General features: G+C 43.1%; 1 protein-coding gene across 1 annotated transcript; it reads left to right on the top strand.

Moving 5' to 3' along the window:
- The first annotated feature begins 3,285 nt into the window (after window positions 1–3,285).
- Window positions 3,286–6,923, top strand: TMEM30B (transmembrane protein 30B). Its single transcript, XM_025869187.2, has one exon. It carries the CDS (start codon window positions 3,418–3,420, stop codon window positions 4,477–4,479), a length of 1,062 nt encoding a protein of 353 aa, XP_025724972.1. The 5' UTR covers window positions 3,286–3,417; the 3' UTR covers window positions 4,480–6,923.
- Window positions 6,924–13,061: the final 6,138 nt, after the last annotated feature.

Genomic DNA, 13,061 nt, shown 5'->3' with positions numbered 1-13,061 from the left:
AGAATAGAACTTGGACTTCCTTAATGTCAAGCAGCATTCTTTCCCCTATCCTATACTGCTTCTCCTATATCTGGTAGCCTCTTAGCATAGATTAAATATATTCTGTGGTTAACCATTGGTTTTGTTGGCAAAGTTTTGGTGAATATAGCAAAGTTCACATTACTATGGCAGTTTCAGAGATTCTAGCAGTATGTACCTTTAAAGAGTTTGACTTTTAAGCCCCTTTCCTACTTTTAGAAATTTATAGCTGAAAAGAAAAGGTTATATGCAAAAAGATGTCTACTACCATATTCTTTGGAATACTGAAAAAACTGGGAAAAATCTAATATCCAACAATTAAAAAAAAGTAGTTAAATATGGTAGACCCATGAATTTGGGGACCATTTAAAAATTTATGAAGACCACAAAGAAATACGGAAAATATTTATTTTATTCCTCATTCCAAAAGGAGGTAACTTAAGAAATAGAATGATAATTGTATTTTTATATTATTCCACCAATCAGAAGTTAAATAAATACAGATGAAATCGGGAAGACAAAAGGGGGAAATGAAGTAATTTTGAAAGTATTGTGATTAAGAATGCCTTTTTCTTTCATTTTGAGTTCTCTTCATAATAAAGAGAGGCAATAAAGAATTGTTTAGAATGAGCTCATTTCTTCACTTTATTGGTACTGAGAACTGAGAACTGAGTTTACATGATCCAAGTGTCCTTTAATGCCCCGTGACAACATGTATAATCAAATGAAAGACACAGGGTCAGAACCCTTGTTATACAGTGAATTCTGAGGGACACAAGGATGTGTACCAATCCTTGACCTCTCAGAACTTACAAGCTGGTGGAGGAAACAGGACATATAGCTGGATCTCAGTACTGCTCCACCTCCAAAATCTTTAACATCCCAATACCAGCACTTTTTCCCTCCCAGCTTTCATGCTACCTGCTCACGAACATCATTAGGACTCCCAGTCTCTGCTCTCCATCTTTACTCCATGTGGTCCAATTTCTGAGGTGAGGTGACCCTGCCCCTGTTCTCTGGAACCCCTGCCTGTTCTTGCCTTTGTCCCATCCAGGACTACCCATCTGTAACCTTGCCTGAACGATTATCTTCAGAATACACACTAGTCTGTCCTCTATAAAGAAGCCTTTCCTTTGAAATACATACTCTTCAAAATGACTACCACTTGCCTTTCTCCTTCCTCCCCATCCCCACCCACATTTCTAAAGAGTTGTTTTACCTCGGCTGTCTCCACTTCCCCTTTCCCTCACCTGATAGAGCCTGACTCCTCCCACCCCAGTACCCCAACTGCTCCCACAGAAGTCAAATGCCATGACTCCTTTTCATTTCTTATCTCACTTGAACTCTCAGCTGTGTTTCACCCTGTTGACCATTCCCCGTCTTGAAATATTCTTTTCTCTCGACTTCTGGGATGCTCTGATGTGACCTTAATTAGCACAATGAATAAACTGTTGCCTTCCATCCAGGGAAGACAGAGCTGGAAAGGCTCTCAGCTCAACAGGGGGGCTCACACTTTTAGGGGAGTGGTGGTGTTAAACTTAAGATCTGCTAGATTGTTTTGAGGACTGAATTTCTTCCTAGAGACTAGTTTTGTGTCCTCTCTGTCAGGCTGACTGATGATTTTATGAGAGAAGTGTAGATGGAACTCAACCATAATGATACAGAGAACTGCTTGTTCTTTTATCTTATTGAAGAAAAGGTGTAGTGGAGACTGGATCAGACTATAGAAACTTGTTGGCAATGTTGTAATTTCCTTTCTTGGGGTACAATTAGACATGAGGAAAGTGGAATTCAAGTCATCTGGCTCTCCTTCAGTGACCTCTAACAGCTAAAGCCTCCAACCTGCATTCATTCCATTCAATAATATAATGAATTTTTCATTATTAAAATATTACTTTTTAATTTTTAATATCATTCTTGTAAAGTACAATTTGGTACTTGACTATATGCTGTCTATTGGTTATTTTGATTCTTTCTTACTTCAAAGTAATATATATCCCCTATCAGACTGCAAATGCTTTGAGGTCAAGGGTCCTTTTTAGTCTAATTCTCTTCTGTCTTCTACAGTACCTACCATAGGGGTGAATACTTGGGAGATGATTTTAAAAATTCCTGTTTAATTTTGCAAGAATTTTAACTTTCCAAATTTCAATGGGTTTTGAACAACTCCTGAATGCAATCTATTATTCTAGGTGCAAGATGTAATATAGAAAATATTTAAGTTATTTGCATTTTATGATCTGGAGGAGAGGCAGGAACCCCTCAATACCTGGGGAGAATTTAGCACAAAGCTGAAATGGCCTGATACCCCCCTGTGTATATGCTACATAAAAGCCAAAGTTAATTTGGGTTCTCTTTAAAATAAGTCCTATAAATCCTTATAGTTCACCTCCCTAGGCCAAACATTCCCAAAGTCCTTGACTGTGGATAGCAGGTAGGTCTTTGAGGACCTTGGATTAGGCCTTTCTCCACTCAGGCAAAGAATCTGAAAAGAAAAGGAAATCACAGGTAGTCCAGTGCGTTTTTACCCTTGTGTGACCCTTTCCAGCAGCTAGAGAGATATTTAAAGGCTCTGAACCTCATGTAGTCTTTGATTCTCTTTTTTAAAGACTCACTTTATTTTTACAGAACTTTCTACTTTTCTTAGCTTTGCACCCAGGTTAGTGCACCTGGCGGGAAAATCATTCTTCTTTTTCTAAAAATATGCTAGAATTTGAATGCAGGCCTTGAATGAATAACCGATTTGCCATAGTGTAATCTCTCGGCATTACAATTTGTGGTTAAAAGTTGACTGAAAGGGGGTCCGTAAGTTAACCTACAAAGACAAGAGGGTCTAGAGTCACTCTCCCACCCGCAGATAAAAGAGGATTAATAACCTGAAGTCTTCAAGTCTCCAGGAGCCACCGTACAATCTCTCACCGAACTTTGTTGCTGGAGGTTGCTGCTCCTCCGATCTCAGGAAAGTCTGGCCCAGGCACTCTACTCACTTGGAAGGCGGAAGCGAAGGTGGTACCTAAGCAAGGCACGGGCCACTCAGAGGCAGCCTGGGGCCGCCACTCACCTCGGGGAGGAGGAGCGGGCTGCCGTACCCACCCAGGTGGGGAGGAAACGCGAGCCTTGCGCCGGCCAGGTGAGGAAACCAGCGCCCGCCCCGCTCACCTCCCAAGAGGCGGGGCGCCGCTGCCGATTACCAGCAGGGGCGGAGCCGGCCCCGCTCACCTGGGCAGAGGCGGAACTGAGCGGGTCAGGTCACTGTACGGAGACCTGTGCGGGGGGCCGGAGGCGGGGCCAGCCCCCAAACTCACCTGAGCCAGCGGAAAGCTGAGCCGGGAGCAGCCCCCGGCTGGCCTCTTGTGAGTGCCACTCCGCCCGTCCCCCGTCCGACCCGGCGCGGCCGCCATGACCTGGAGCGCCACGGCCCGGGGCGCCCACCAGCCCGACAACACGGCGTTCACGCAGCAGCGTCTTCCCGCCTGGCAGCCGCTGCTGTCGGCCAGCATCGCGCTGCCGCTCTTCTTCTGCGCCGGCCTGGCCTTCATCGGCCTGGGCCTGGGCCTCTTCTACTCCTCCAACGGTATCAAGGAGCTCGAGTACGACTACACGGGCAACCCGGGCACCGGCAACTGCTCGGCGTGCGCCCTGGCCGACCAGGACCGCGCGCCGCCGCTCCGCTGCTCGTGCTCCTGGTACTTCTCGCTGCCAGAGCTCTTCCCGGGCCCCGTGTACCTCTACTACGAGCTGACCAACTTCTACCAGAACAACCGGCGCTACAGCGTGTCCCGCGACGACACGCAGCTGAGCGGGCTGCCGAGCGCGCTGCGCCACCCGGCCAACGAGTGCGCCCCCTACCAGCGCCGCGCCTCCGGCCTGCCCATCGCGCCCTGCGGCGCCATCGCCAACAGCCTCTTCAACGACTCCTTTTCGCTGTGGCACCAGCGCCAGCCCGGAGGGCCGTACGTCGAGGTGCCGCTCGACCGCACCGGCATCGCCTGGTGGACCGACTGCCACGTCAAGTTCCGCAACCCGCCGCTGGTGAACGGCAGCCTGGCGCTGGCCTTCCGAGGCACCGCGCCGCCGCCCAACTGGCCCCGGCCGGTCTACGCGCTGAGCCCCGACCCGAACAACACCGGCTTCATCAACCAGGACTTCGTGGTGTGGATGCGCACGGCGGCGCTGCCCACGTTCCGCAAGCTGTACGCGCGCATCCGCCAGGGCAACTACTCGACCGGCCTGCCGCGCGGCGCCTACCTCGTCAACATCACCTACAACTACCCGGTGCGCGCCTTCGGCGGCCACAAGCTCATCGTCTTCAGCAACATCTCGTGGATGGGCGGCAAGAACCCCTTCCTAGGCATCGCCTACCTGGTCGTCGGCTCGCTCTGCATCCTCATGGGCTTTGTCATGCTGGTCGTCTACATTCGCTACCAGGACCAGAACGACGAGGACGAGGACGAGGAGTGATTCCTGCTTTTCAAAGTAGCCTTCCGGCTATTTGCCAGAACTCGCCTGCAAGCTTCTTAGGCTTCTTCTCCATCAATTCCAATTCCAGTTTCAGCCTTGCCTCACTTTTCCGCCTGTTGTGATGCCTGGACCAGACGGAAGAATTACACCCAACTGGGGGCTACCAGAGTCTTGCTGGGGTGTTTGGACTGCAGAATGAGACATCCTTGTGCATGCTCCCCATCTTCACGATTTACCGAGTTGACATGTTAGGTTCTTCAAGTCCGCAGCATTTGAGTGTGGAAGAGACAGTAGAGATTCCTGTTCAACTTCTAACTGATGAAGAGACTGAGACCTAGGGACATTAAATAACTCATTCAAGGTCACGCAGCTATTCACTGGCTCCTGACTGTGACTCTAACTTTTATCACGACAACACCCTGGTTTTCTTGGGGGGCAGGGGAGAGGGTGTTGAGGGAGAGAATGAAGCCCATAAATAACTTGCAGAGGTGTAGAGGGGTGGGAGAGAGTATACTTGTTTAAAAATGTGGACAGATTGGAGACACCAGACCCATTTCTGACACACTAAGGCTGGAGTGAGACCCCGGAAGCTGTGTTTTAACAAGACTGTCTGGAGATTTCCTCCTGTATTCCTTCAGATTCACCGTCCTGAACCAGGGAGCAAGTAGAACACTGTATGTTTCCCTGTTTCCTCATGTGTCTGAGGTTGGGCCTGAAGCAGTGACCTGCATCCAGCTTTTCAGGTAGTCATTTGTTCCCAGGGGCAGTGACAGAGTCGTAATATTGCATGTCTTGCCCAGCATCCTGCCTTCAACATAGAAAGCTCTCCATAATTTGTGGAATGGGGGGGGCACTTGCTATCTCTAGAAATCTAGCATACTGATTTGCAGGACAGGGTTTGTATCAATGCACTTAATATTGGAGGGTTAAAGTGAAAAAAAAGTTTGCCAAGTACTGTATAGAAACTTGAAAATGCCAGGTCACTTTGCACAGCTTGGAGTGAGTGTTTTAACTTCAGAATCAGATAGATGGAAGGGGTCTTAGAGGGGAAAATGATTTCCCTGAAGTCATATCTGTGTCTCCTGACTCCTGACTCAGCCCTCTTTGTCATCTAAATTATTTTTTATGCTTAGAGAAAAAAGTTTTCCTTCATGCATACATTTTTCCCTGGAGTCTAAGAGAAAACTTTTTAATCTATGTTCTCAAATGAAGCATGCTTATTTCTAGTAATTGTTTTAAATGAATGCTAAGGAATATAGTCATATATGTTATCTAGAATCTTAAGAATTATTTGAAAACTTCAAGATAATCTTAAAGTCTGACTACTCTAAAATTAGCCTACTGTATATAAAGTTATTCTAAGCAATAGATTTTTTTTATTCGTTTCAGAGGTAGAATTTGGTGATTCATCAGTTGCATATAACACCCAGTGCTCATTCCATCAAGTGCCCTCCTTAATGCCCATCACCCAGTTACCCCATCCCCCACCCCTCCCCTCCAGCAGCGCTCAGTTTGTTTCCTAGAGTTCAGTATCTCTTATAGTTTGCCTCCCTCTCAGTTTTCGTCTTATTTTATTTTTCCTTCCTTCCCCTACGTTCATCTGTTTTGTTTCTTAAATTCCACGTATGAATGAAATCATATGGTATTTGTCTTTCTCTGACTGACTTACTCCTAAGCAATAGATTTTTTAAAAATCACCTTTTTATGGCAAAATAAAAACAAAAAATCCTTAGTGATATCATCTTAACCAGTTTATTTCCTGAAAGTAAACAGTTAACTTGGTATTCGGTCCGAATCGTCCAGGACCTGCTCTCTTTTATAGCTGCTCTCCAGTTACTACTGTTTTTGCTCATGCCCATAAGGTAGTACAAGACTTTGACGTATTTTTTTTAGTAGCCAAAGAATATTGAATTGTATTGAATAATTTACATTAATGTTATTATACTCTATTCTAGTTCTTTGAAAATTAATAATTGATGGACAGCATGCATGTTCACTGCCATCTGTCTCCAACCTTCTGGAGTAGTTGTGCGTTAATATTCTGCCCCACTATTTTACATAAACCAAAAAATATTTTGGTCATTCTAGTGTGTTGGCTTCCCAGTTCCTGAGTGTGACACAATTTTGTCAGATTGCGTGTTGTGATTTTAGGCTATGAAAATCTGATTATATGTATATAGGATCATTTTTATTTATTATGAATGTTTGATCAAGCAGCTCACTAGCCTAGCTTTCTTTATGTTGGATAAGAGAATTAACTACTTTTTTATTGTGTGGCTGGGAGCAACCATGTATTTTGCTATCATTTTTACAATATTTGGTCCATTGCTATAAAAGTTTTAATGAGACTACAAAATTTAAGGTATTCTGATTAAATCAGTGAATGTGGTTCCAGGCCCTATTCTCTGGGCTTTTGAAAGAGAATAAAGGTTATATTTGCCTTACCTTTGTTATCATGTTTGCTTAATTCTTTTGAACTATGATCTTAAAGGCACAAATGGTACCAACCACTTTGTTCATTTGCTATCAGCAGGTTTTTATTGCAGCAAGAAAATCATCTTTCAAAATAAGGCTCAGAGTGAACTCAGTCTTTTCAGTGTTAACTTCCTAAAACAGAATTTGAACTTACATGAACATCGTCAATGTAATATGAATTAGATGATCTTCAGCTATTACTTGAATTTGGTAAAATGTGATCAATTTAATAAAGAGTATGAAAATTTATTAAAGAATGTGATTATAGCAGTCTTCTCCATTTCTACATTTTACTCAAATTCTAAATTGCAATTATTTGTTGGGTTTTTTGGACTACAAAGCCTCAAAAAGTTTACAAACAAAAATATAAAGCATTTTCCTGTGATGATCCCTGTGCTGTAGCATTTTGTTTGATATCTCAGGATTCCAGCTGCGCTTAAATTTTCATGTTGCCTAGTAAATGCCCCTAGCTAGAGCTGTGTCTTCTGGAATGAGACAGAAAAGATTGAACCTCAACAACTGGACTGGAAATGTGCTTTGATCTACCTTGTAAACTAAGCCACAAACAAAAGAGAAATAAAGGTGGTCGGTGGGAAACTCCCAAAACAATAACATAACAAGAAAAGACTCCAGGTATCTCCAGGATCAAATCAACTAAACAAACAATTTACTAACTAAGCAATCATTAAAAATCAGAGACAGAATAACAGTCTGGGATTTCTGTTAGTAACAAACGCATCTTCGCAATGTACAACCACAACCCTTTCTGCCTCACTTTAAATCTGGCCCTCTCTTCTTGTCTTTGAAGATCTCAACAACCTTGAGCAAGTTCTCTAAGTTATTGGTAGAGCTGCAATGTAATCAATTCCTTATATGCTCTTGGATATAAGTGATCACTGACTATAATAATAGTAGATTCCCTATTTTTTCAGGCTTTTTTTTTTTTTGCATCTCAGATATTTTTCTTCTGTAGCTAAAACATAGCTGACTGATTTTTAGATGACAAAGTAAAAACCTTCAACTCTTTTCCCCCAGTGGAATTTCTCTTAATTCCCCTCCAACAAAAACAGTAGTTTTTAAAATGTCATTAAGAAGGCCTTAACGAATCTCACTGAAAAATACACTACCTTCCCGAAGAGATCTTACGTGAGAGCAGCACTTTGTATAAAGAATTTGCAAAACCTGGGGCGCCTGGGTGGCTCAGCCATTAAGCGTCTGCCTTCAGCTCAGGTCATGATCCCAGGGTCCTGGGATCGAGCCCCACATCAGGCTCCTTGCTCAGAGGGGAGCCTGCTCCCTCTCCCTCTGCCTGCCGCTCTGCCTGCTTGTGTGCTCTCTCTCACGCTCTGTAAATAAATACAATCTTAAAAAAAAAAAGAGAGATTAAAAAAAAGAATTTGTAAAACTTGCTAACAGAGTTGACTCTATGTATACAGCCATCCTGCATCATTGCCCTGATAAGACTAACAACATGTATTCAGGAAAAAACCTCTTCCCCACTGGTTTGCCACCTGGCGCTATGATTCCCACCATGTAGATGAAGTCAGTGCAGCAGGCTGCATTCCTTATGGCATGTAACTTGGCTGAGCAGCTCATCATAGAGGAAAATCTTGGAGGTGATGAAACCCAGCAGAGACTATTTGTGGACGCAGAGAGACAGGAGAGGGGGAATAAGAGGGAAAGATGAGGTTTAGAGCCTGAGGCATTTTTCTGAGCCAGCAAGGTGTCCAGAAGATAGGGAGGGGGCTGGCAGAAAGGGAGCCCATCACAGAGGGCAGAGCTTACCAGCGGGCTCATGAGCCACAAGGCCTTTGAGAAATTCAGTAAGCCGTGGCTCACCTCCTTCTGAACCCTTCAGCTTGTCTTTTTGATCAGTTTGAGTGTGATTTATCTTTTTCCTTAGAAGCGAAAGGTATTACTGTCAAGAACATTTGTTAATAGCCTTGCCCTCCGCATTGAGCTCTTAACTAACTTCCCATTAGAGTGGCTGAAACTTTACATTACTGATGAAAACTGTAAATGATGTGTCATTAATAATGATACTTTGTTCTTCTAAAAGGCCTTTGTTCTGAAAGTCCAAGGTGCTTAACACTATGTGGTCTCATGCATCTTACCCACCAAAAGGCATGAGCTTTTAGAAAGTCATCAAGACTGATGAGGAGGAAATATATTCCTTTCTCATATTCCTTTCTATTTTGCTCTTTTTTTTTCCAGAACTCTCTAAAAGTAAGTAGTATTCTAAAACAAAAGCATAAGTCCTGGATGTGGCAGTGATAGTCATTTAAATGGGCCACTTGAGTGTTTTCCAAGGAAGACTTAATTCTTGTAATGATTTTAATAGGTAAAAGACAGTTCCCGTTTGTGTTAAAGAATACAAAATGGGAGAAGCAACACTTCCTATTCATCATGATCAAATGTAAAATACTTTTTTTTAAAAGATCTTATTTATTCATTTGCGAGAGAGACAGAGAGAGAACAAGCAGGCGGAGACGCAGGGGGAGAGGGAAAGCAGACTCCCCACTGAGCAAGGAGCCCGATGCAGGACTCGATCCCAGGACCCTGGGATCATGACCTGAGCAGAAGGCAGACGCTTAACCATCTGAGCCACCCAGGCGCCCGTAAAATACTTTTTATTCTTTTCCCAAAAGGCTTTAGACTTATGTTACATTAACATAATTTGCAAATAATTGAATTATGCTATTTCTCAAATTTTACTTAAAAGGGCAAATTAGCTCATACATTCACTTCCAAAATCTTTAAAACAATATTGAACATCACACAGATAGATGGCATTGAACCCTGCCTTTTATCCAAGCTCACATTTCCAAGGGCCTATGGGACACACCTAAATGTCTTATTGGTAGCATGAGCTCCTCGTGGTCAGCGCTAACTCACTCGCCTCTTCTCCAAGCCCACTCTTCCAAAAACAGTCCTGGTTGCTGAAAATGACTCCTTTCTCTCTCTCTCTCTCTCAATCACCCAAACCAAAACTCTGAACTGCTTCCTTGACTCCTCCCTGTTTTCCTTTTACATCCAAATAGTTATCAGATCCTGTTGCTTCTATATCCCCAATGCACTTTCAATCAGATCTCTGTCACTGCTCTGGCCCAAGTCTTTGTTATTTCTCATCTGGAAGTTGGAGGAGCCTGCTAATTGGGCTCCAGTTTATTCTCCACATCTCAGCCACAGCGAGCTAGCCAAAACATAAATCTCATCCCGTTCCCCTCAGCTTAAAAATCTCTCATGTCTATGCACAGCCTCCGGGGCGGGGGAGGGGGGGAAGTCTCAATTCTTTAGCACGGTCTACAAGGCCTTCATGGTTGGCCTCATTCTAAATCTTTATCCCTTTTTCCTCAAGGCCCCACCAAATTCCAGGCATATTGAATGATTCTAAGAGTCCTAAACCCAATATCCCCCATGTCTTTGCCCACGCAGGTCTTGCTTGTCTACCTGACCGCCTAAATCTCTCCACTTGTCCACAACACTATGCTGTGTCCTCTGTCCTCTGTGAAGTCCCCTGCAAGTTCTCCATGCCTCCTCTACTCCCTGCCTCCAGCCCACTCTTCCCTTTGTCCTTATTCGTCTCTCAGAGCACCTACGGTGTTGCCTAGAAAGTGCTTATTTGCTTATCTATCTCCATATCCAGACTGTTAGTTCTTGGCTGGCTGAGACTTCGTTTTCTCACTTACCTTCATTATTGCCAGTGCCGAGTTGAGTGACCAGCACATGCTGGGTCTTCAAATATTTGTTGAATGATGATGAGGAAACCAATGACTCCATTACTTTACTGCCACTGAACATATTATCTTCTCCAATCTAGTTGAGGAATATTCCTCAAATATTCCTCAAAATAATTGAGGAAACAAATGAGATGTGGACACACCACCCTTAACATTTTGAAAATTTGAGTAAGGAGTGCTGGGAATACGCATATATTCCTAACACCACAAACAGGCTAAGCTTAGAGTTCCCATTTGGATGACTCAAATGTGCAAGCAGTCTTCCTCCATAAACTAATTTGCAACAATGAATAGCAGATGGGTTACCTTAGTCCCTTGATAGTGAGAACAGTTACTTTGTACCCAAAGGTAATCAATGTCTTTCCTGTTAAACTGAGTAAGTTAATGGAATGTTTACATTTTTGCAGTGCTTCTTTATGGAGGAGAATGTTTTACTTACTGTAGTATGCTATAATAAAATGTAAATGAACATTGCTGTCCTTTGCCAGGTAATTACTCCCAGAATCCATTTAAATGAAAATAGCATTTGTAGAGAAATATCCAGAAAGGAAAGCAAAAATAAATGGAACTGTAGTTGTCCCATTTGCCAGCTCATGTTTGGTTTATAACGTTTGGCACATCTTGATATCTACATAATAGTAGTTTTAAAACCATAAATAATATTTTACAGAGGTCACACCATAGTTATTTAAGTTCAGGGGTTTATTTCCCTGAGCACTAAGTAGCTATGAATGAATTATGTTTAGTCTGATCTGCCACAGAAGGGCCATAAACCTCCAAGTCATAGCAAACCGTGGAATATTACTTCAATACGTCAGGAAAATTGTATGTGTAAAAGAATAATGCATGATAAGGGAAAGGTATTTTTATTTTTTTAAAGTAATATATGTTACCGGGCAGGAGCTATAAAATTTTGTTATTATAAACTTTCCTCTGATTCTGGAAAACAAGTTAAGGGACAGCTTTGCATTGTCAGCCCTAAGCCGATGAAGCAGACTGTGAAACCAGAGGCAGGACCTAGGAAGGCGAGCTTGGCCCTGAATCAGGAACAGTCTCTCCTCCTCAGCACCCCATACCTCAAAAAGATGAAAACAAAGAAAAGCTGCCTCAGCACAAGAGAAGGGTTTACAAACTTCTCTCCTATCGGTGCTCTCCTCCAGTGATTTCCAGGCAAGTCCTCACTCAGAAGTGAGGGTAGACAGGGAGTTTTTAGCATTAAGATGCAATTCACTCTTAAAATTAAGTCCAGTTAAAATGCTTAAATGTGATTGGTAAGTACTTACAGTATACCAGACAACACACTAAGTCATTTCACTGGCTTTTCTCATTTAATCTTTACAGCAACCCTGATGACCCCCACTTTGCAAATGTAGAAACAGAGTCCTGGAAAAATAAACTACTTCAGGGCTACACAGTTTGGTGGGAGACAGTCAGCAGTCTAGCGGAGGTCAGTGTGACTTCAGAAGCTCCCTAGCTATTCAAAGTCAACAGGGACACAATCCTATGAAATAGATACTATCATCATCTGCTTGTCACGGATGAGGGAGCAGAGGTTCAGAGAGGTTAAGTCACCAGCCTCAGGCAGCACAGACAGAACGGAGAGCCAGCTCATCAGACTGAGAGGCTCTCCACTAAGGAACTCAACATCTCATCCTCTGCTTTTCTTTTGTTTTTTTATTAATAATGATTAATTATGAATATTAAAACTCATGAAGAAACAAGAATAGTCAACAAGCCCCTGAAAATGAAGAACAGGGGTAGGGGGAGTAAGGAGGTGGGGGGGTACTGCTTGACCCACCAAAATGAAGACTTACTACAAAGCTTCAGGAATTGACACAGGTGATTTTAGTGCAGGGACAGACAGCTAGGTCGATGGTACAGAATAGAGAGAGAGTCAGACAACGAAGAAAAGCATGGAAATGATTATTATAATCCAGGAGAGTGTTTCCCCCTTCTAGAGCGAAGGAAGTGAACGGAAGCAGGGAGGGGCAAACAGGGCAATCAAAGGTACTGGTAATATTGTTGTTCTTAAACGTGGGGGTTGGATACCCTGGTGTCCATTTTGCTATTATTTCTGAAATTGTGTGTGTAATATTGTCTGGAAACAAATAATAACAGCCTGAGCAATCTACCCTGTACTAATGACAAGCTGTGGCAGGCATTCTAAGACTATACGTGCGCAACACATCCAGATTCTGTTGCTTTCTGTGGTGTTTCCAGTGCTTCTATACTCAAGGATTAGAATAAGTTATTCTTAAGCATTTGTTACCTCATTAAGGAACTTAGAAAAAAAATTTTAATGTAATATTTTCTTTGAATTGAATAATAAAAATGACATTAGGTGGACTACTGCCCAAAGCACTGAGT

The sequence above is a fragment of the Callorhinus ursinus genome, unplaced genomic scaffold (assembly GCF_003265705.2).
Source record: "Callorhinus ursinus isolate GAN/ISIS: 27379988/994484 unplaced genomic scaffold, GSC_fseal_2.0 scaffold8, whole genome shotgun sequence".
Classification (NCBI taxonomy): Eukaryota; Metazoa; Chordata; class Mammalia; order Carnivora; family Otariidae; genus Callorhinus; species Callorhinus ursinus.
This window is presented reverse-complemented; position numbering and strand designations above follow the sequence as displayed.